Source organism: Notolabrus celidotus, chromosome 9, assembly GCF_009762535.1.
Source record: "Notolabrus celidotus isolate fNotCel1 chromosome 9, fNotCel1.pri, whole genome shotgun sequence".
NCBI classification, from domain to species: domain Eukaryota; kingdom Metazoa; phylum Chordata; class Actinopteri; order Labriformes; family Labridae; genus Notolabrus; species Notolabrus celidotus.
The window spans coordinates 31,252,914-31,277,539 of NC_048280.1; the positions used below are offsets into that span (position 1 = coordinate 31,252,914).

General features: G+C 40.0%; 2 protein-coding genes across 2 annotated transcripts in view; both read right to left on the reverse strand.

Moving 5' to 3' along the window:
• Positions 1-10,245, reverse strand: part of specc1la (sperm antigen with calponin homology and coiled-coil domains 1-like a) — a 33,071-nt gene extending 22,826 nt beyond the window's left edge. The window contains exon 1 of the mRNA XM_034691781.1: positions 9,894-10,245. The gene's annotated coding sequence lies outside the window, so the exon portion shown is untranslated. The remainder of the gene's footprint in view (positions 1-9,893) is intronic.
• Positions 10,246-11,942: 1,697 nt separating this feature from the next.
• si:dkey-91m11.5 (PH_BCR_vertebrate and RhoGAP_Bcr domain-containing protein) overlaps positions 11,943-24,626 on the reverse strand; it is a 41,145-nt gene continuing 28,461 nt past the window's right edge. The window contains exons 9-23 of the mRNA XM_034692885.1: positions 22,299-22,420; positions 21,845-22,010; positions 21,504-21,623; positions 21,246-21,321; positions 21,037-21,141; positions 20,861-20,935; positions 20,337-20,434; positions 19,983-20,114; positions 16,598-16,657; positions 15,188-15,297; positions 14,572-14,711; positions 14,326-14,460; positions 14,129-14,234; positions 13,413-13,572; positions 11,943-13,324 (exon numbers count right to left, since the gene is read on the reverse strand). Coding sequence (XP_034548776.1) covers positions 13,235-13,324; positions 13,413-13,572; positions 14,129-14,234; positions 14,326-14,460; positions 14,572-14,711; positions 15,188-15,297; positions 16,598-16,657; positions 19,983-20,114; positions 20,337-20,434; positions 20,861-20,935; positions 21,037-21,141; positions 21,246-21,321; positions 21,504-21,623; positions 21,845-22,010; positions 22,299-22,420 — 1,695 coding nt within the window. The 3' untranslated portion in view covers positions 11,943-13,234. The remainder of the gene's footprint in view (positions 13,325-13,412; positions 13,573-14,128; positions 14,235-14,325; positions 14,461-14,571; positions 14,712-15,187; positions 15,298-16,597; positions 16,658-19,982; positions 20,115-20,336; positions 20,435-20,860; positions 20,936-21,036; positions 21,142-21,245; positions 21,322-21,503; positions 21,624-21,844; positions 22,011-22,298; positions 22,421-24,626) is intronic.

The following is a 24,626-nucleotide window of genomic DNA, read 5'->3' on the forward strand; positions in this document are numbered from 1 at the left end:
AGAGCATGCATTTGCACCGTGATGAGTGCCTGGAACACATTTTCTTAACTTTAGCTAAATTACGCAAAAGAGGTGTCCCCGTCCACAGAGAATTGTAGCCTAGCTAGCCTGCCAGTCAACTGGGAATTTTCTCATTAAAGGGGAAGAGCTCACCGGCACTCATAGTGGCTAGCAGGAGTACTAGTGCAATGTAACCCATACGACCCCACTTCAAAAAAATTGAAATATCCCTTTAAACACTAGTTGCCACCTAACATTGGAAAGAAGAAGAAGATGGCATTGAACAGCCAGTCATGTCGCAGGGTGAGAGGTAGGCGGGGCTTAAATACATTTGGAGCAGAATGTAAACACAGCTGAAATGAGCGACAGCGACACTGAAGAAAAATCAAAACCAGTGTTTATTTCGTCAACGAAATTAAGACGATAAATGTTCGTCAATGACTCAATGACACTCGGCTGACTCTGCGTTAACTATTAAAATAATACACTCCAGAAAAACACTCTCAGGATGTGGATAAATAAATCTGATTATGTAAATAACCTCAACCTAAAAAAAAACTAGAATCTACAAACTAACACTTCACAAAAATCTCATCTCACATTTGAAACCTGCTTCCTGTTAGCACCGTCAAACATGAAGAATTCAAGAAGCTGATCAGAGATAAATCCAGATACAAGCGAACAAACCGTCTTCAACTTTCACTCAGATAATTATCAATATCGACTGATATGAAAAAAACTATTGTTATTACATCTTTTGTAATATCGCCCGGCTCTACTCAAACAACTTCACAACTTCTGACCAGGAAGGATTGCCAACAAGAATTCCACAGGAGACATTTTGGAGTGTAATTGTGTGTAATGCTTGTCAAAATGTGGTTCACAATCATTAACAGGTGATACAAACTATTCACTCCAGCTGTTTCAAATGAAGCAGGGTAACATTATCTGTTGCAATGTTCCCAACACAGTGAAATAACTAAGGCACACACCAAGGTGCTGAAACTGTCTGCATCCAAACAAACAAACAAACAATGACACCCAAGGAGCTTTATTCAGTGTTGTTCCCATGTAGCGTCCAGGTCTGCACAGAACCTGACGTGATGCCATGATACGAAGAAAAGCTATTTGGGCCACAGCTGGAGACGAAGAGTAAGTGCTTTAACACAGACTTGGACGTCTTGGAGCTCTGCTTGCTCTGAGGCTCTAAAGAGGAAAAAGTGAGCTGATGTTTTTTTATTGCACACAGGAAGTCCAGCAAGATCTGTCTCTGGATCTGAGAGCTCTGTTGTTTTCTTTAGTTTGAGTTTATTTAGATATGAAATATTTGTAAACACAAATAATCAGCAGTTAATCAGACTTCATAAAACAACAACATAAAGGCCAATGGGGATACAGAAGAGAGACAATCCCTGCATTGTTCCTTGACTCTGCTCAATAAATACACAAACAGAATCAAAGCTTCAAATCTGAAAGCTGGGAGACATCTGCACACAAAGCTCACATCTGAGGCACATATCCTCAACTATTCCCCTCGACTTACACGCCCGGAGAATGCTAAATAACCTGCTGCTAAACCTCCACTGCAGGCCGCTCACAAACAAAGACTTCTCTATTGGATCTCAGATAGGATCCTTCAGGTGTTGCTATCTACACAAAGTCTTCACTTTGAGTCCACCACATGATTCATCTTTTCAAACCAAGTAGCTCATTAATTATTCATGGTTTAGTATTCCAGTTGGGTTAAACCTGAGCTGTGGTGACGTAGACTCTTCTGAGAAGTGTGGAGCTCTACCTAAAACCTAAAGATCAGTCCACAAGAATTCAAATCCTTTAAACTGCAATTAATACAAAATGCAGCAGCAAGAGTTTTAACAAAGACCAGAAAGAGAGCACACATTAGGCCTATTTTAAAATCTTTACATTGGCTGCCTGTTTCTTTTCGTATTGAATTTAAAATTATTTTACTAGTTTTTAAGGCACTGCATGGCCTCACACCAGACTACATCTCTGAGATGCTTTTAGTGTATAAACCAGGAAGGCCTCTCAGATCTTCTGGCTCCTCTCTTATAGCAGTTCCTCAGAGGAGAACAGAAACATTTGGAGATGCTGCTTTCAGCCACTACTCTCCTAAACTACAGATCAGCCTGCCGGAGGATCTGAGGGGAGCTGATGGAGATATTGACACTTTTGAATTTAAACTAAAAACATATTTATTCATATTTTATGACTTACTTTTAACTGTTATATTGATTTAAATGTTGATTTATTATTTTACTAATAATTATTTGTATTTATTTATTTTAATTTATCTACTCAGTTTTATTGATATTTTTAACCTTAACTTTATTTTCAACTCTTATCCTTACCCTTTTAAAATGTATTTATTTTAAATATTTCTATTCTTAATATTTATTTGACGTTTTAACTTATTTTAATGACACATATTTTATTGTTGTTGGTGTGCATTAGTCTCTATTTTAAAATCCTTTTTTTATTTTTTATTTTTAATATGTCTTCCCATTATTTTATTTCTGCTTTTTTTCTTGTTTTCATTCGCTTTAAAGCACTTCGGGTTGTATTTGACTTGTATGAAAAGTGCTATATAAATAAAGCTTGATTGATTGATTGCTTGTAACTAGTCATCCTAACCTGAATCAGTCTGGTAAAAGTGTCAAGTTTTGAAGTTGCAGACATAAAATCTTTGCTAAAAAATGACATGTTTGCTAAAGCATGTGTCCACTTTTCCCAGCCAGAATATGTGTGTTCCATCCACTCAGCCTACAGAGAGCTGTGTGTTGCTTTACAGAAAGCAGCTGGCAAACAAACCTCCCTGCCTCTTGCTGAGGAACAGGCCTATACTGTAATGTGCCTCAGCTGGTGAGACGGTGCAGCCCTGTTTCTGTGATGCAAAGGTAGATGTACTTTAATCTCAGGGTTTACAACAAAGCATACTTGTGTTTGCGTTCCTGCAACCTTTCAATAACCTCTGAGAACAATATTAATCTGGAGGTATTTCTTCCTCCATCAGTTTCTTTTCGTGAGGCTGCTTTTTATGTTCCTCTCCATCCCGGCAGGCTTTACCTTATTAGGAAGCTTCAGGTCACAGTCGTACTTTGAGAGCACGTTCTCATGTCTGAAGACTTCTCTCCACATTTTACCTCCACCTCGACTTCATACGCTGACAAGTTGTGTTAAATCATTTATGCTGCAAAGCTATAAATGGTCGTCTGTAGAGTTGATGCTGTTTTGTTTTGTGTCAGTGCGTCTGTGCCACAGCTCCTGAAGTCCTGGAGGGCATTCCTCTTACTTTCCTTACTTTAAGAAACAAACATGTAGAGCTGGGCGATATTGAAAATGATGTGGTCACGATAAAATATTTCGTATCAGTATATATCGATAATTATCACAATAAATATACAATCATTATTTCATTCAGATTTAAAGGCAGATTTTTGCGCCTGAGTGAAAGTTGAAGAAACCAGTTTGTTAGTTTGTATCCGGATTTAGTTTTCTAATAAGCTTCTTCTTGACTCCATCATTTCTGACGGTGCTAACAGGAAGCAGGTCTTTTGTGTAAAATTTGATTTATGTGAAGTTTTTGTTTGTAGATTCTTATTTTTCCTCAGGTTGAGGCTAATTGCATAACTTGATTTAAATTTACAAGGAAGATATCGAATTGTATTCTGTGTTTCAGTTTAGTAGAATATTGTTTTGAGTTGTGCACTCCCCTTTAAGTTTACTAAAAGTTATGGGTACAGTGAAGTTGTTTTCCACAGTGCAGTGAATGCATCACGGTTATTCAGTGTTCAGTTGTACTACAGTCACAGTGGACATTAAATGTGTTAGAAATGCACAGCAGAAGTTGTCTCTGTGCTCTTCCTTTATCCACATCCTGAGAGTATATTTAATGAAGTGCATAAAGTTAAAAGTTACCGCAGAGTCAGCACAGTGTCAGACTGACGACTCTGCTTTGAGAGGGTAGCTTTTGAGCGTTCTTCAGTGTCGCTGTCGCTCGTTTCTTCTGTTTACATTTTGCTCAAAACGTCTTTAAGCCCTGCCTACCTCTCACCCTGCGACGTGATTGGTTGTTCAATGCTGTCTTCTTCTGTCTAATGTTTGGGGACAACTAGCATTTAAAGCTTATTAGCGCCCCCTCCTTTTCCAGTGGTTGGAGGGTGTTATTACAGGTTTATTTGTCTATTTTTTTATTGAACATTTGCTACATTTATATTGAAAAAAAGTATATCACGATAATAATCGTTATCGCATTATTGCCCAGCCCTACAAGGACGACTCAAAAATGAGCATCAGCTTCACAGCCTCTCTCCAGCTCCTTCAATATCCCACTTAGGAAGCAACTTCTCCAGCGATCGACACATAACAATCAACAGATCTCAATTTTCTACAGATTATACATCATGACCTCTGACTGGATGGAGCTCAATCCTTACTGTCTCTGCACACCTCACTCTGCTGCCTGTGTTTGCATGTATTTATATCAGTAATGTTTGGCAGAGCAGTTTCCATGAGTACTGACAAGTGCACTCAACAACAAGCCTGTTCAATGAATAGCTAAATGTGTGTCACAGCAGATGTCTGAAACAGAGAGCTGTTTGCTGAAGCACGGCTCTTTTCACTGGATGTGAATAGATATGGGATCGCAGGCTGGGGACCGAAAGTGCTGCTAATCGGGGGCAGAGGCGGCGGCCTTTTATCACACTCTCGCTCAGCAAACCTCCTGCAGAAGAAAAAAAAGGTCTACTGTGTACCCTTTTTAAGATTCAGAAACATCATTAATGTCACCACAGGATCAGTATTATGTTTGGAAATGTAGCCTGAATTACTTTTTTTGTTTCCTCTCACTTTACACCGACATCTGTCATGAATCATGCTGCTTAAAACAAAGCTGTTTCTGTGACGCTGAAAACTGCTTTCTGAGAGACTCCACATCATTGGATCAACTCCTCACGACATCATACAGTCAACTAGTCAAAATGAAACACATTATCTACTAAACACAAGGAAAACTAAGAGACACAAGTAGATAGGGTTGTGTAAACAAGAAGGCATTTTTTAGATGAGAGCTGAAGTGATTGAATGATGACTGCGCTCGTCTTCAGAGGAGGAAGAGTGATTGTCGGGCTGATATTCAGAGTCTGTAAAGATATAATGAGGTTCCCTTTGATATATGAACAACCACACATCTGTTAATGTATTTCTGTGTAATCTAGGAGTCACATTTCATCAATCTTTATCTTTTAACAGTCAAGTTAAACAGCTCACACGGTCATGTTATTTTCATTTAAGGAACATCATTAAAATAAGACACTTTGTTTCAACCCCAGACCTGGAGATGTTAATTCATGCTTTCATTTCATCACACATCAACTACTGTAATTCTCTGTTTTCATCTCTCAGCATGTCCGCCCTCAGTCGCCTACGAACAGGGCAGAACACAGCAGCCAGAGTACTAACCCGGCCTAACAAACAATGTCACATCACCCCGGTACTTAAATCCCTGCACCTATAAGGCGCTTTTTGACCGGGGGGACTTTACCCCTGAACAACCTACGTTTCGACCGGTGGAACTAGGGTCTAAATTTAGTTCAGGGGTAGATAATCTCCCCCCTAAAAAGCCCCTGCTAGGGGGGTTAGTACTTTTCAAAAAGCCCTGGGGCTTTTGGGGGGCAGGGCCTGCAATGCTGAACGTGTCTGATTGGTAGATTAACCGCAGTGTTTTTATTCCGCCAGTTGTCCACAATAACATCACACACATCTGTGATCTGATAGAATCCAGTTCAAAATTCTCACACTTACTTACAGATCCCGACATTGTCAGACTCCAGAATACTTGTCAGAACTCATTCACCCCTACCAGCCACCTCGCTCACTCAGGTCCATGTTACACCTTCTATCTGTTCCACGAACACACCTCAGCACTAGCGGTCACAGAGCTCTCCAGGCTGTAGCCCCTAGACTCTGGAACGCTCTGTGCTCTGCACAAAAACCCACTTATTCAGGAATTTAGTTGATTTGCGTAGAACTTTTAAGGCTTGTATGGATCATGTAGCCACTGTAATTTGTATGCTGCCTATCTGTTTCATCTTTCTTTTCTGTATGTCTTGTCTTTGTAAAGCAAGTTGTGACTTTTGTCTGGAAGAAGAAGAAGAAGAAGAAGAAGAAGAAGAAGAAGAAGAAGAAGAAGAAGAAGAAGAAGAAGAAGAAGAAGAAGAAGAAGAAGAAGAAGAAGAAGAAGAAGAAGAAGAAGAAGAAGAAGAAGAAGAAGAAGAAGAAGAAGAAGAACCTACTTTATTAATCCCCTGGGGGAAATTCAATCTTTTCACTCGTGTTATTTTTCGGTCATGCGACACACACAGTTTTTGGTATATACATACAATGCACACACATGCAGTGGACATGCACTTAAGGAGAGGTGTCAGAGTGAGGATGCTGCCATCAACCAGCGCACCCCGAGTAGTTGATGGTTCAGTGCCTTGCTCAAGGGCAGCTCGGCAGTGCCCCGTCAAGTGAACCAGCACCTCTCCCGCCAAACTTCATCCATACTGGGACACAAACCTGCGACCCTTCAGTTCCCAAGTCAAGTCCCTATGGACTGAGCTACTGCTGCCCCCAAAAAGAAGCACTATATAAATAAAGTGAATCACTTATTTAACTGTAATATTTTTGAATGGCTAAACATCAGCACCATACAGCTATGTAAGGAGGGAGTTTATATACTCACATGCATTACAGTCAGACTTACACACAACCATTGAGCTCTTTCTGCTTCATAAGCTGTTTCTCACCGGGTCAGAATCAAACGACACTTGTCTGCATTCAAATGAAATAGAGCTGCAGTGTTGGGTAACAGTGTTAATGAATTCAATGGAGCCGATCCAAAGGTGACCAACAGGAACAAGCTGATGTTCTTTAACAGAGAGCTGAACAAAGAATGAAACTGAGACAGAGGATGCAGAGAGCTCTCGCTTAAGATGACATCTGTTATGAAGTGGTGCTATATACATAAAGACTGGTTGGTTCATTGATTGATTGATGGATGGAGAAGGAACAGTCAAGTGAAGTCTGGATAAAAAGGGAGGCAGGGGTAAGACGTACTCATGATCCCCCCCCCCCCCCCGTTAACTGTGCAGAGGAACTTCCTTGCCATAACATCGGCTTCCTGTGGTGGCGTCTCCAGTAAAAACAAGAAAAAAAGTCCACCCCACAAAGGTGACTTTGTGGATAACGTGGACAGGCAGGCACCAGTCCCTCCTAGACAGAACGGCCACACTCAAGCCTTGAATTTTATTTGCCACAATATGCTCCACTACTGAAAGCATGGGTTGCAGAAGACACACTCTTTTACAATGATATATTTATCAGTCATATGAAGGACGAGTCAATAAAATACTGTAAAATATATACATCTTTGACACATCAAGTGTCAGCATCAATCTGTGAAGACTTCATTCACACACTGAGGATGAGTTGCATTCCTAGCCCCAGGGGTGTCAAAAATATGATTTAGGCATATTATTGTCCTGGCTTGTGTTGTATAATTATTTATTACTGAAACTAAATAATGGCATTAAGCAAATAAACACTTCTAACAGGTTTACCTTTCTATGCCTCTACTTCATGGCTCCTCTTTTAGGGGATTTATTTTATTCAAAAGGTATTCAGATCTCACGGTGTGCTGCTATTATTGTCTTGCAGTTCATCAGTTATTGCAAAGCTGCTGCTATTGTGAGCAATGCATTCAACATATCATAGGTTACCATCACTATCATCTCTCTCTCTTTAATTCTCCTATATCCCTCTTTCTAACCCCAACTCGGTTGAGGCAGGTGGCTGTCTATCATGAGTCTGGTCCTGCTCGAGGTTTCTGCCTGTTAAAAGGAAGTTTGTCCTTGCCACACACTGGGATCATATCTTTCACCTCTCTTCCTATCACTTACTTTAACTCTTCCTGTCCCATTAAAGTTACTAAACATAGACCTTTCTGGAGTCCCTGAGCTCCCTTGTCTCGTAGGTTCCTCTGAATCCTCTGCCGTAGACAGCCTGCTGTTGTGGACGTGCCAGATTCTAACTGCTATAACTGCTACTATCCTTGCAAACGCTATCATCTCTCTCTTCATCTCCCTCTATCCCCTTCTCCAACTTGGTCTCAGCAGATGTGTGTCTAGCATGAGTCTGGTCCTGCTCGAGGTTTCTGCCTGTTAAAAGGAAGTTTTTCAGAGCCGCTGTAACTTAAATGCTGCAAAGTGCTCTGCTCAAGGTGGATTAAGATGAGAGACTGAGTCTTACCCTGTCTTGGTGTTGGGTCTTTGTTAATAATTTAACATAGTGTACTGTTTAGACCTACTCTGTTTGTAAAAGCGTCTTGAGATGATGTTTGTTGTGATTTGGCGCTATATAAATAAAGATTGATTGATTGATTGATTGATTGATTGACTGACTGTGATCTCCAGCCATACCTAGCACTACTACAAACAGAATAATATTTATTATATTAAATCAAATGGATCATGGGTTTGCTTCTTATTGTAGGTCCCTGCAACCCATTTCTATCTGTACCCTTGAGGGATGTAGATTCTGGGTTAAGTTTCCAAAAGGAAGTTTCCCCCCAACTTTTTTAATCAAAGCAAAAGCAAGAAATAATATTTTATAAGTCAAACCTTTTGGGTACTGATTTATAGAGTAGGTTAAGGAATATTGCTCTTTTAAAGCTATTATAGGCAACTGGGGGAACTTTTGCAGACACCTCATAATAAAACAATATTTTCTCTACTGATCTGAGCTTAGAGTATTTAGTGAAAACACACATCTCTGCAATAATATGTCACCAGGCCCACCCAAAAGGCACTGACAAGCTGCACCATCAGCTCAGTGTTGACTCTTCTCGGGGGGATGGCAAATGTACATTGTTCTAGGCTACACCCACATTCACAGCACCACGGCTAACGCACTACACCAACAACATCAGGCTTATTTATCGACCATGAGCCTAGACACTGAAACATTTTCAATACAGACAACTAACTGACTCAACGGAGTGAGAAAACTCCAACACAAGTCCCTCAGAGACTAAATGACAACTTAAAGGCAGTGAGATCCCCTGCTAGCCACTTAGCTAAGAGGTCAGGCACGCAGGGAATGTCAGCTGTTCTACTTCCGGTCAGAGTGAACGCCTTCAAAACAAAAGCCCCGCTAGACACGTAAGCACAGCCCAGCATCAATGTGTACTGAAATGAAAATATCATATCGAAACTTAAGTAGTGAGAGCTATTTTCAGGCTTTAGGGTGTAGAAAAATGCACTTAAACTAAGCGGTTCAATGGCGAATCTATAAATGTGCAGGGATGGCGTTGCAGAGACAACAGTGTTGCAGGATACTACGCCCAAATTCAAATGATGCTACTGAGCTGTTTGAGATCATGAAAGAGGAAAAGTAAGGGCATCAAAGCTCCCTAAATGTGCTCATTTTAGAAATTAAGCTCAGTAAATAACCGCACAGTAACAATAAAGGGCTTTAAATACATCTTTATCATGGCCACACGTCAAAACATAATGCAGATTTATTGTGAAATCACTCAAAGTATAGCTCCAAGTTGATTGTTTAGCTTGATAGCTTTCCACAATCTGATTCAAGGGCTCAAACAATAAAATGTCAGCTAATTAACACAAACAAATCGAACAAAGTGAATCTGCAGGAATAAAATAACTTCAAAGTGCTTGTGTATGTGTCTTTTTAGTCACATAAGTTGCTTTTAGCTTTCAGTAAACAATGGGAAAGCTACTGCTGCTAACAATGCTACTGATAGTAGATCAATGTTAGCATAGCCGGCAGAAAGACAGCACTGTGTGAGTAAATTGATAAAGTCTCCATACCTGAGGTTCGCCTATTTGTCCTGTTTGTTGTGTGGATTCATGTCCGATCCGTGATGTTCTGTGGTCTCTATCAGGTCGCTTCACTTCACTCGGCAGGCAGCATCGGTTTCGGATGTCAGCCCCTCTCTGCTGGCAGCAGCCGGATGATCTCCTGCCCCCTCCTCTCGTTGCATCATCTCAGCATCACCATGTATAAAACGGGAGAGGGGAGCAGAGAAGCTGCCCTCAGGATCTTTGAAAATGAGGGCATGCATTTATAATCGGCCCCAAATTTACTGCTGGACCCGAGCCAAAACGTCTGCAGAGCGGCTCCTGAAATCCAGCTTACACCCATTTATACAGTCCAATAAGAGGAGGAAAATCAAATCATATTGTTCTTTGTTTGCATATTACTACATTTCTATATCAAATCTACCTTATGATTAACAGTAATATTACACGTTTAGATAAACCTTCCAAATAATAAATAACCTGAATTAATGGGGTGCAAAATGGTCAAATTGACCCTTTTTAAAGTTCATTTTAGGTAATTTGTGCCTTCAAAATGACCTAAATTCAGCATAAAAATATGGCCAGCATGTTACAGAATTCAACATGTTAAGTAAAATAAACAAAAATCTATGTCATGTAAAACAATTATTTATATTTAGGTCTTTCCAGTATACATTAAAACAAGTTTTAACATTACTTTTCATGAAAAACATGCAAGTTATTCTCATTGAAACATGATCTGTGAATTAAAGAACACCATTGCAATAAATATTGATTTAAATGGTTAGTAATGGAGTTAAAAATGAGATTTTAAAAAATATTTATTTAGATTTTTTCGGGGGTTCTGACATCTTTGTATCGTTGAATATGCTTCAGGTCAAATTGACCCAGGAACATTGTTGCTGTTACTGAGAAACGAACATAACATGAGGGTTAAGATGTCATGTTATGTACACTGCCCGTCAAAAGTTTGGAAACAGCTTCTCATTCAAGGGTTTGTATTAATTCTAATTATTTGAAACACTGTAGATAAATACTGAAGACATCAAAACTATGAAAGCACATATATGGAATTATTTAATGAACAAAAAAGTGTTAAACAAAGCAGAAAATGTTTTATATTTTAGATTCTGTAAAGTAGCCCCCTTTTTCCTTCATGACAGCTTTGCACACTCTTGGTATTCTCTCAGTCTGCTTCATGAAGTGGTCTCCTGGAATGGTTTCTAATTAACATGAGCCTTGTCAAGAGTTCATTTGTAGAATGACTTGCCTTCTTAATGTGTTTGAGACCATCAGTTGTGTTGTTCAGATGTAGGGTTAGTACACAATGGATAGCCCTATTTGACTACTGTTGTAATCGATATTATGGTAAAACCATATTATTTCATATTTTTGATGTCTTCAGTACTAATCTACAATGTTGAAAATAATTAAAATAAATAAAAAACATTGAATGAGAAGGTGTGTCCAAACTTTTGACTGGTATGTGCATACATCTTTTCTCTGTGCATACTTTACAGGTATCTTTTAAAGGTACCAGGGTTGCTTTTTGACTATCATAAAGTAGTTTTGCTGAATGATTGCATGCACAGGCCATGCAAGTCATATCATGACCCTGGTCCTTGATGTGTGCATTAAGGTTTAATATGAATCAGTCGTCACCAGTCCTACCCAGATTTATTTGCATAACATCTCTATATGTACACAACTGATTAGGTGAAAGGAACAGCTTACAGGTGCTACTGTCAGCAGCAATAGGACGAAGAAGTGTGACCACCTTATAGGACAAACTTATTCAGAGTACAGGGTGATTCAAAGCTTGATCCGTAAGGCAATTGGACTTAGTAGAAATTGCCAGTTGCCTTACAGATCGAGCTTTGAATTACCATGACCTGGATGACTGAGAACCTTCACAGTACAGTATGAGTTAACAAAGGACTGAAACATTTATAAGTCTTGATACAGTAAAACAGAGTTGTGTCAAGGTTTAAGTTTTTAGTCTGAATGCGTTTTATTCCATCTTCCCAAATCCACCAGACAAATGACAAACAGCAGGAATAAAGTTACCAAGTTTTTATTTACATAAATTATACATAAAAGACCATCTAGTCAATTTTTGCCCTAAGAATCACAAAGAGTTATTGCTTATTTGACAGAAATCATAAGCCTTAAAAGTTTGTGCTAATAAGAGTTTGAAGACTGGCGATGATTTGGAAAAAGCAGGACTTTGAGCACACAGTTTATTTTCTCATGGCTCTGAAAATAATACGATGACCAGTTGACTTTGATGAGTCACTGAGCATCCAGCATGGTACTCTGAAACATTTTGGTATTTGAGATAATCTGCTCTCACTTCTAAAGCAGTGTGGTTGCGTCTTATAAAGGTAGACTACAGAGAAGGAATGCAGAGAGCGACACACACACCGGTGCATAACTAAGAGAATAAAATCCAAAAGATACTTTAAAACATGAGGACAGGAAAAAGAAGAGATATGGACAAAAGACAATTGCGAAATAATAACAATACACAACACAGGATACATTCCTTGAAAGCTTTAAGCCTCTCCTGGTCCTGGAATGATTCTCTCTCTGTAACCCTCTCCTATCTACATAAAAGTGTGACTCTGACATCATCAGAGGACCCTGTGAACTGAAGATGGACATCATACAAATTGTAAAGAACAGATGGTAAAACACTTCAAACAATTACGTCAACACGCCTGCATGTTGCTGTGAGAGAACTACAGTTTCAGTCTCTTAATTTTAAAACTCTGTACAAAATTAATATTGTGTAAACATTACGGTAACTGAAATGTTCTACTGGTCATCAGCAGGGAAACATTGGCACAGGCAAGCTTTGAACCAAGTCAAACATTTCTGGGAAATAAACAAACATATACAGACAAAAAAAATAATGTGACCATTCATCCAAACATTCATCAGTCATCCATCCGCAGAAAAACAACTCAGAAGAATCTGAATACAGCAGAACTCCCCCGCTGTTAGTATGGGGCTAATGTGCACAGTGACAGAACAGGGCAGGGGAGAAATGATGGTACAGTCATTTCTGCTTTTTGGAAGTCAAATTAAAAAGGAATGATAAAAGTTGTCTGTACACCAATAGATTTTTGTTGTTGTTGTTTTTTGACACAGCAGGTAAGTTCAGATGTAAACAGAACACACACTCATCTCTTCTCATCAGAAACGGCTCTTCCCTGTTTACAACGTTTATAGTTCCACCTTGTGGCTAAATGAAGTATCTCCAGCCAGCTATGACTGCTCAGCAGCATCGACAACAATAAGCAGCTGACACCCTGCCTCTGCACAGAACACATGTGGATATTTAAGTGCTATACTTCAGTGGAGAAGAGAAGGCTTTGACGTTTGCTGTCAGGAGCTGGAATGCCCTCTAGCTGAAGGAAGTACAGAAGGACTTGAACCTGCGAACACACAGAGAAGGTAATCAGATCGGCAGAGTTGGACCAAACATCAGTGGGTAACTTGTCAAATTCCTGGTCTATAATGTACCTGAGCCATGACTTCCAGAGACCAGCTGTCGTTCATGGAGATCGGCTGAGAGCTGTTTGAGATTTTGCTGTCTTTTTCAGAGGGTCGGAGTAGAGTTGGGCCAAAAACTGTGGCCAGATTGTGCAAAGACATCTTGTTGACACACTCATTTTCAGCAACCCTGTAAGAGCAAACATTTTATGTTCAACAGCTGCTGTAAAACAAACTCCACTGTCTAAGTCTAAAGCAACCAAAAGAAACTTTAACTCTGAACAACCAGCTAGCTTGTGTTACTTTAGCTAAGCAGCAGATGCTGTAGCTACAATGTGTGGTGCAATAAGTATAAAGTCACTTCAGACTGAAGGGTGCACTGAAACTTTCACTTTAGCTCAAATTAGCAGAGCTCAAAGTGAACCAGGGTGAATCATATCACACATGAGGTACACTTTCAATCTACATCACCAATAATGTGTTTTTTAAATCTCTTTATAATTACTCAGCTTTGTTTTACTGCATTTATTTTCGTTTTGTGAGAGTGTCATATAATTACAGTAATAATACCAATACAGCATACTTTAACTTATCTCTTAATGCTATAAAAACAAATAACAATCTGCTTAACCAGTTACTTTACAAAATAAATGTCTGACGTTTCATCACTTTAAAATGACAGCATTTTTGAAGTAGGCATATTAACACACCCAATACTAAAATGTACTCAGTCTGAAGCCTTTTACCTTTTAAGATGGTCCAGTAAGAAGAGGAAGGTCACCAGGTTGGGCTCTGGTAGAGACAGCAGCAGGTTGAGCATGCAGCTCTCCTTGGCCACACTGTCAGAGAGAGCTGCGAGACAAAAGCAAACATAAATTTGGTGATGACTCAACCCACAAATGCATCTCTGCTTTCTGGACAGCAGAAAGAATCGCTGACTGACCGATGCCTCCGGTAAAGTTGGGGTAGAGCTCATCAGTGAAAAGAGGCTCCGGGAGCTCACGGAAATACAGCTTCAGTGTTCCAGCTATGGCGTTTACGTCCATCTCCCTCATCATGATCGACACATCCTTGTTGTCTGCAGGGAAGACGAGACAAACAGTCAATACATGCTAACAGACTTCATGTGCACTTTCCCAGCTCTTGATTTCCCACAGATCAGTTTTGATAACTCTGATGATGAACTCACTTGAATCAAAAGACGCCTTCAGTGACTGGATGTCAGTTGCAACACCAGACACTCGGTAGATTCCCACTTCCTCCATCCCGCGCTGCTCTATCTCCTCCACACACTGCCTCACGATGAGGGGAACTTTAGAGCGCTCTCGCCTGGTGAGGGAAAAGCCACACAGGAACACTTTGAAGGGACAACCTCAAAATTAACACATCATACATGAGAGGCCTAATGTTAGCTTCTGCTTTGTATTAAAAAAAAAAGACTACAATTCCCTTTTACCCTGGTGTAAATGTTTAGTAGAGCAGGTTTCCTGATTAACCGGACCAGTTTGTTCAAACTGGAGTCAAAATATCTGCTTATGCCTTGCTTATACTTATATCTGCTTATACTTTGAGGGTTCTGATATTGTAAACACTGTCACACTGTCAGGGTTACTGGCACAGTTGAATGGCTGATGTAATAAGTAACACAAGGAATTTCAAGCTATGAGAGGTCAAAATCTTACATTGTGAGTTGCTTAGAGTCAAAACTAACTATTTGAATCACAATATTGTGGAGCTGCAAAAAATATATGAAAAGTAGCTCTCAATACAATAACACAAACACACAAGATATGTTGTCAACTCACTTAGTGACCACGTTGATCTTCACTCCAAAAACACCCGAGTGTTTCCGTGAGGGCATCCTCTTCAGACTGAACTCTCTGCTGGTGAACTTCATTGAAAGTTTCACTTCGATCTGAAACACAAAAAGCCAGCCTGTTACATGAGATGACTTTGTGTTCTTGTTCAATAAGACAGCTTCTGTTCAACAGTAGACTCAGTGTCTATATGTGACGTTAACAAAGACAGTAACACAAGATGAAGTGCAGCAGTGATGGCTAACTGATCAAATTTGCAAGCATAAGAGCTCTCACATAAGCTGCTACTTATAACAGAATGATTTAAACAGAGTGCTGATCTCTGAGTGTATCCATTAAAGTTAGATTGAATATCTAATAAAAGAGCACTTTTTGATTAAATATTAGGTTCATTTTTGCAGAATTTGCAGCCTTAGAGGAAATTATAATGAAAGTCTTAAAGTAGATTAGAGTTGGATTTCATGAAACCTTAATTTGGTTGATCAAAGTCTTTATCATACTTAATCCATTTCCCCTCTGGTGTACCTTCTTGTTAAAATAGTCCCAATTTGAGCAGTGCAAGAGGGGTTTGATCCAAACCTGGTCTGATCCTTACCTGTTCTTTAGGTAAATAAGTGAGGGTAAGGGTGTTGTTGTTTCTAAGAGTTCAACTGAGACTGCCAGAAATCCAAAAGCCCTGTTTAACATTTCTTTTTTTACAGTCACCAAGTACATCATAATTATCCAGGTTTGACACGTACGTACATGCACAGTCCACCTTTACTCTAGAAGTGGACTCGTGCGGTCTCTAGATTATACTTTGAAATCACCTTTTAGTGCACATTTTACAACATATCTGGAACTACAAGCTCTTAAAAAAGATGTGAAAATACAGGTTTTGATCTGAGTGTGTTCTCATATGGCCCTGTGATGGACTGGGGGGGACCTGTCCAGGGTGTACCCCACCTCTCACCCAATGACAGCTGGGATTGGCTTCAGCCCTCAATGTGACCCCGAATGGGATAAGCGGCAAAGATAATGGACGGATGGGTGTGCTCATATGGTCTAAGTAGGGCAATGGATTTGAAAACAAAGGCTTCATTAATCCATGAGTTTGTTTTAAAGCAGCCTGAAAGGTGGGGTTTGTATTTCTAATCACATTTTTTCAACTTCTTGCGGTGGTGGGAGGGCTTAAGGTTAGCGCTAGGCTCAACAAATTCCCTCCTAAATGACTTACCCTACCCCAAAGGTGTTAATAAGTTAGTATTTCAGTTCTTTTTTCAATAACTTAAGCGTTAAAAGGTTCAAAGTCATCCGTCAGTCTTCCTGTAACTTTTCTCTTCCTCTCAGGATTTTAATAAATAAACCAGAAGCTAACTTCAGTCCTGGAGTCCATCTAGACTGAGTATAAACACCTACCCCATTCATGGCGATGACTGTCCTCTGCCAGTCTTTATTCTGTAATGCCTGAGGATCCAACTGAAAACAAACAAGGAACATTTTCATTATTCATTTCTTAGATTGAGATTATTGTCACACTGAAAACCAGGAAATACTTCTTCCATTTGAGCCTTTAAATGAGTGTTTTATACCGTGACACTGAAAGTGGACAATGCAGTGGTGCTCTGAATTGCTGTGAGGATTAAATACACTACTTAATGAAGGTAAATAAATAAATAAAAATGTGACCACGCTCAGCGTCACATAAACAGTCCATATGGCCTGGCAGTGTCATCTTGTGTCACTGATCTATTTCACTAATCTGACTAATACCCTCCTGCCTTTCTCTCCACTGATCAGCTGTGTGTAATGTGATAACCTCATGTCCTCAGCACCTGCCCAACATGGATGACTTTCTTTTTCCTGTAGAAAGCATCAAACCTAATGCGGATAATCCGCCGTTCAGTGAAATGATTTGCAATGTTACGTCATTAGTTTCATGAAAATAAATGATACATCATGGCGGTGCAGTGCTGGCATCAGACTCTCAGGAGAGATGAATCCCAACAGACGTACATCACAACATGTTATTCAAACATGGGGAAATACATCACCATAAATAAGCCAGGATAATAAAAAACAACAACCTTTCTTTCATTTTAAGTTCAAGAGGCAACTTTTTAAACAACAACCCTTGTATCTCTGTCCTAAGACGATTTTATAAATTTACCTTCGGCCTGAGCAGACTGCTGCGGACTCGTCCCCACAGACGGGCACCTGTGCTCTGGCTTTTCCTGTGAGCAGTGTCTCCCTCCTCCTCTGGACCCTTACTAACCTGATCCACGCTCTCCTCCTCTGGAATATAACTCTCACTCATTCTTTCTGGCATGTCTTTAAATGTTTCGTTCACTGACTGATAAAGAAACCAAATATCTCTATTGATGAGACCACAGCACGAACAAGAGCTTAACACGAGGAGCAGGTCCTTCCTCCCAGCACAACCAGGTTTTCTTCACATTGCCTTGAAGAATCTTGACCTCTCTCTCCAGTTTCTCTTAAAGTCATTCTTTCTGCGATGTTAAAGTCTAAATCCTTTCTTTGTAGAGGGAATCCCAAAAGGAACAAAGCAACGCAGGACACCATGCACGCTTGCCTCTCTGTTGTTCTACTTCTCAGATGGATTTGGGGGATTAACTCCTGAGAATCCCCTCCTACCCTCATTACCAACGTGCTCATGCCTGCCACTGTCAGGAGAGCTTCCCCGGTAATCGAGCACCTTAGGTAGTCTCAGCAAGATCCTCTCAGGACGGCTACTGATAAGTTCTAGAGACCTCTAACGGCAATGCAGCTCATCTAAAGCAGTAATAAGTAAAAAGGTGATGATATAACCCTTACTTTAAATGAACTACATTTCCCAGAGGCTCTTCTTTCTATTAAAAACACATCATCATCATTTCCCTCTGAGTAGGTCATGCAGCCCTGACCCGGCTAACACAATTTAGTTCTCATTTTATGAGACGGAGGGCAGGTTATTTCAGGGTTTACATCATGGATGATATCAGATTTAAAACAGGATGCTTTGGGAATTTATTCAGCAAGGGCAAGAAAATATAAACTATTCTTTAAAACGACTTAATTCATTTATGTTTTGAGTTCAAATGTTATCAAATCCTCTGATGGTTTCCTCTTTAGATCTTCTATATTACAATTTTACATTTTCATTTCAAAACCTTCTTAAATTCTTCTTTTCCCTTTAAAACTGTTATTTTAAAATTCACTACATCTAAGTAGGTGAATTTAAAGTTCTTCCTCCTGCATTTAAAGATAAAAACAGTCTCCATGCCACTGATGAAGACAAGATAAAAGAAAGGAGAAAGCCCTGCATGACAATTCAGGTCATGAAATTACACTAAAGTACCTGACAGGTGTCCTTTCTCCTGCTGTTAGCTCTTTATTAACACGGCTTGTATCACGCTAAGGATGCCAGCAGATAAATCTCTGCTCTGGCTGATCTGAGCGCCCTCTGTGTCTGTCTCCCTCTGCTACACTCTGCCGCTGTGCCAACAGCTACGTTTGGCCAACATAAGAGTAATCCACCCTCTGTCACAACACACTAACCCGGGTCAAGTCAAAGAGAGCCATGGGCAACAAAACGCCTCATTTCTTTTTCAACAGCAAAGGGCCCCACAGGGCAGGATTAACTAAAAGAGGTCCTCTGGTCAGTCAGCAGTTCAGACCGGTCACCACTGTGGAGGTCCTGCAGTTAAAAGAGGGAGAAATATCCCTCCACTTTAGAAAGGAGTGGCTTCCCTATGCATGTCAGTGGAGCTGAACAAATTGAGGGTCAAACTGAGTCTGTAAAAAATGTGTCTTGTTGTTTTCCCAGATTTGGTGCAACATGTACGACGGCGAATTAGGGCCATTAAAAAAAACAAACATCTTTACTGCCGGGAACAGAAAAGTCACATACATGCTTAGCTTTGAAACATTTTCTGGTAGATATGTAACCATTCAGGCACACATACTGAAATGAAGGTTAACAGTGGACATATTTTGCATTATACTGTGTCTCATACTTATGATAGTGAATTTTTTTAACCAGGCTGTAAACATGTTTATTACTGCTGTAAAGATCGCCTTTTTTGAATGGGTGTGTATGTGGTTTCCGATGTTTCTGCAGCCAGCCTCAAGTGGACACTCGATGAATTGCAGCTTATAACACGTCCACATGGGCTTCATATTTTGAGACCGGAGATTGCCGCTTGGTTTAATCTTGGAAAGTTACTCTTCTCCTTCGCCTCTTTTTTTTTTGTGGCCCTAATTCACTGTCATAAATGAGACACAGTATAATGAAGAAGATGTCCACTGTTCACATGCATATTCACATGTGTGCCTGAATGATTACATAGCTAGCAGAACATGTTTCGTAGCTAAGCACGTATGTGACTTTTCTATTGCTGGCATTAAAGATGGTTTGAAATGCTGCAAAATGCTCGGATCATAATGGACTGAAAACTAAAGGCTGATCAAAGGTTTGCTAAAATTGCAGCACAGAAATGCTACAGATACAGGATGTGTAAACGGAGGCAGAAACAGTGAAAGCACAAGTTTAATTCAGCTGAAAATGTGTAACTAAATGTCTTGATCACTTTACTTTGAACTGCTCTGTCAAAATATTTTTGTTATTTTACATTCAAGATAAAATTTAAATGTTTCAAGGTGGTTTGGAGATCTCAAAAATCTCTGAATCTAACTGAACAACCATCGTCTTACTCTGCTGATCTGTACTCATCCAACCTTTCTTCCTTTCCAGGAAGTCATTTTCTGCAGTATTACACCAATGCCTGCCCTGCTTTATCTGTACCTTTATCTGTCCTTTGGCCATGATCTTGTCTGTGATCTCCCCATCCTCTTTGCTCTGCTTGGTTTTGTTGCAGCACTTATCGTAGCAGAGAAGCCTCACAGTCTGAGAGCCCTCCAGTTCAATCTCAAACTCCTGGTATGGAAAGAGCACAAAGAGAGATTACTTTGTGTATCAACCTGCTGCACAATAAAGCACTTTGACTTTTATTCACTCTTCTGAGATTTCATAGGTTATATATGCTTGTGATTTAAACAGTATGTGTTGAGGAGACAGTGTTTTACTGTCTGTTTCACAGTCACAGATAAGTGTCTCAGATCTTAGTCATCCAATCCCTCCTCTGTTCTGCACTCTCACCTCATTCCAGTTGGGCTCTGTAGAGTCTCTGTACACACGTGTTTTGGCTTTGTTGACAAAGTAGCCAAAGGAATCCACCTCAAGGGAGCAGTAAAGGTCTAGTGGGTACAAGTAGAACAAGTTTAAGTCTTGATTCAAAACAAAACTGAAGCTTCAGATTCACATCAGTCCTCTTGTTGAGGCATGTTGCAACCGCACGCTGCCCTACCCCCAAGTCTTTCTGGTGTCATCACACTTTTTAGGTTTATTTCTCAGTAACACAAGTAGTAGAGTTTCATTTTGAAATACAGTTCAAGAAGGCGGTAATCTGAGCGACATACTAGAGCAGGCTTGTACACAGTGTTCCCGGGTTAATCCCACTTGTTTCCCCGCAGCTGCCCACCCATCTGACAGCCGCACAGAAGGGGGCGGGTGCAGCAGATCAGCCCCGGACTAACACAGAGGATGACGTGACTCCCCGTGCAACCTCTGGAATCATTAGTGAAAGGATTTCTGACCAAAATACAAGAGAATAAGCCACTTACTTAAGCTCTTTTTCAGCCCTGATGCAGAGTGCACAATGACGTTTAGGAAGCCGTATAAACCAGGGGATTCATCATCTGTGGAGAAGGGGAGATTAGAGATTAAGATTACATATATTTAAAATAAACTGTACAAATCTTCAAATTTACACTACTCCTACAACACATGGCACTCATACCTTCTTTATTCATGGTCATTGGGATGGTGTGTACAGTCTGAAGTTTCACACACGAGTTAGTGAGCATCTGCAGCTCCAGAGAGGTCAGAGAGAAGCTTTTAAAACCTGCAGGGCACAGCGGAGGGTACGCACAGGTCAAACACACATGACATCACTTATTCCTTTGGGATAAAAATAAGTGCTTTATACAAACTGCTTGGATAACTTACACTTCTTCTGCTGCTCGCGGATGATCTCACTCCACTCGGCACGTTCATAGTCAGAAGAGATGAGGAATGTGAAACCCTGAAAGAAATGTAGAGGATACAGAGCGACTTAGAGCAGGCTCATGCTGTAATGTGAATTTCTCAACAGCAGAGGGCTGCAAAGACCAAACTGAGATGTTGATGGTGAATACTCCCTAGTAATGTTTCTGTTAAACAAAGCAGGCTGTTAGATGTTCATCATCTCTGAAGCCCCTGACTCACCTTTCCGTTCCTGTTAGCCACTCTGAACGCCATGTTTGGGGACATGAGGAGCAGCAGAGACTCTTGCTCTGATAACTTCTTCTTTAGTCGCTCGATCACTTTGACTCCTTTGGTGGTTCTCTACAGATAAAACATAAAAACGTTCATGGAACAGATGACAAGTTGTCTGTTTTCCCCCTTCATATCTGCTCATCTTTCTTCATCTGTCTACATTATTTTCAGGTGTTTCTCCAGTTCCTATAAGTCACTGATAAAACGAATAAAATCATCACTGCATGCTGAATTTTAAATCCTGTACTTAGTATTTTGTCTTGTGGGTGTTTGAGGTGTGTTGACCTTACCTTCTCTCTTTGGATCTCGTTCTTGATCTGGGAGATTCTGATCTTCATGGCATCAATCTCTTCGTCTTGAACTAGTGGGATGGGGGTGGACTCACAGTCCTCGATGTTCTGGAATGTCAGGTCAGCCAGTGGGATATACCACTTGCAGTCGTACTGTTGCCCTTTTCTGTTTGGAAAAAGATGTTTTGAAAAATGATCCAATTTTGTCTTCATCCAAAATCATATTTACCTAAACTTCACACAGGTGAAACAGCTTATCCCAAAGAGTATAACCTATTACTCTACAGCAACTACATTTATGGCCATGATGAAGAGGGACTATTTTCAGCTCTGTGAAATCACAGTTAAGACGTATAAAGTCTGTCCTAGCTGAGTGATCCTTGTCTACCTATCCAGGGTGTGAATTAGTGGATCTTTATCCCTAACCTGAAGCCGGACAGCGACCACGACTCACCCTGCAGTCTGTTTCTTCAGCTTGGTGCAAAGCAGCAGGTCAGTGAAGAGGAAGACATGACGGAGTTTCCTGGAACCTTCAACCAGCTCCACCATGAAGCGATCCCTCATCAGCTGACGGTTCTGCCAACAGGAAATCAGAGATCACATCATTAGAACTCAAGTCTGACGCTGTCATACGTGTTAAATACTCTCAAAATAAACTTTTGTAGAATCAGACACTTCAGGCTCCCTGAGGGAATTTCCCAGGATGTGGGACTCATTCTTTACGTATCTACAAGAGCTGGACTTCTCTGAGATCCCTGATTAGGTGATTACCTAGTTTGGCAATTTTTGAAAGTGATGTTGAGGGCGGCAGACTGACCAATTACAATTTATTTATTTATTTTCAATTATTTTTGTTTTAATTTTATTTATTTCATTTTATTTTTTTATTTTGCTATTTATTTATACATATGTTCATTTGTATACACTTCTCTATATCATTTAAATTTTAATACAATCTGTACTATTATATTGTTGTTGCTGTTATTATTGTGTATCACTCTGTCTGTGTTTCTTGTTGTTGTCTTGGTTTTGTGTTGTTCAAATTTAACAAAATGTCAATAAACATATCTGTGAATTTTTTTTTAAACAACATTATGTTTTAACACTAAGTTACAGCACCAACAGTACAAAGATGCAATACTTACTCCTAAGAGTATGGTATCTGATTTCTGTTCTACACCGACACTTAGATTAAAATGACTGAATGAAACAATGACTTAGTGTTGATGTGTATGCATGCTTGTAATTATTGTACATTCTGTGGTATCTTTACATCCTCATAGAGGAAGTAAACAAAACTACTCAAACAATAAATCATCTGTGTGGTGACCACAGTACGAGTGTTCACTGATGTAATGGTGCAATTTGAAACCATTAAACCAGGATCAGCATCGCAAACGATCACATGCAAACACATTTGTTTCACTTTATAAAAACCTACAGAGATCCTCTCACTCTGCATCTCTATGTAAGTCAACTCAACTGTATTCATTAAGCACCTTTCAAACACACGAGAATGCAGCTGTAAGTTCTTCTCAAAGGAGCAAACAGACAGGAAGTATGAACAGAAATATAAAAAACTAAAAGAAGGAAGAAGAAGGTAATGAAATAATCATAAACCAGCATTCATCAATCTAACTTAATTTGTTCATTTATAACCAAAAACCTTAATTCAAATCAATCCCTATCCCCTTTCTTTACTATAATCTAGCATCCAAACCAGCTACTGTACAGGCACATACTTCAATTCCTGCAACTCAGATGGTGAACATTGTCATTGGGAGCACATCAACACCCTCACACCAGCACTACCTTTTATAAACAATCAGCCTTAAAGCAATCATACACAATCACTTGCATACAGGAAACATTTCAGACTAAGATGGAAACAGGGCCATCATGCTAAAAACATGCCAAACACCACCATGTACAAAGAGAGCAAAGATGTGAGAATCACTTCCTGTATTTAAGGGGCACATCCAGCTATTACCTGCACCACTGAAGAAGGCTTTGTGCTGAAACGCGTCTGATGCTGTGACTGGTCTGTGCTTTTACCCAGATTAAATCATTTCAGGATAAAAGCGATGACTTTTTTCTGTTTAAACATCACCATGTAAGCATTGTTATTCTGACAATTTCACCTAAAGCTAACCTCTCCAGGTTTTCTCAACACACAGCTGGTACATATGAGCAGCCTTCATAGCCTTCATACTGAATCTAAATGTGTTTTGACTAATGTGTGCGTGCTGTGCTCAAACTGGATATGTGACAAAATAAAGGATACTCAAACCAGACGGATCGCAGAGCAAACCGAGAGCTGTTCACACCTGGGAAGAAATGTGACGAGGTGTGAGACGGCACCGGAGAGATCTTTGAACACAAAATGCTCGTCTGAAAATCTTTAGAGAAACTGTTTGTTGCCGATTTCAGAGGTTTAACTTTTATTCATATTCCTAAATTACAGTTCAGATAAAGGTTGCGTCTCATATCCTGAATCATTTCCTGTTAGGATTAAACTGCGAGTGATTACTTTTGCATATTAAATGCTTCAGCTGTGTACTAGAATAACGAGTATGTAGGGTATACTGTTTACAGCCAGGAGTCTTGTTTGACAATGAATCCTAATTTCAGAGCTTCCTCTAATCCTCATTGATCCTTTCAGCCTGAGGTAAGAGGCACATGCAATGGACATGAGCTCTTCCTGCAGCAGCGTGCATCTACATTCCACCTCTGGCCTTTGACCTCTGGACAGAGGCTGACAGCGACACTGTACATGTGAGAC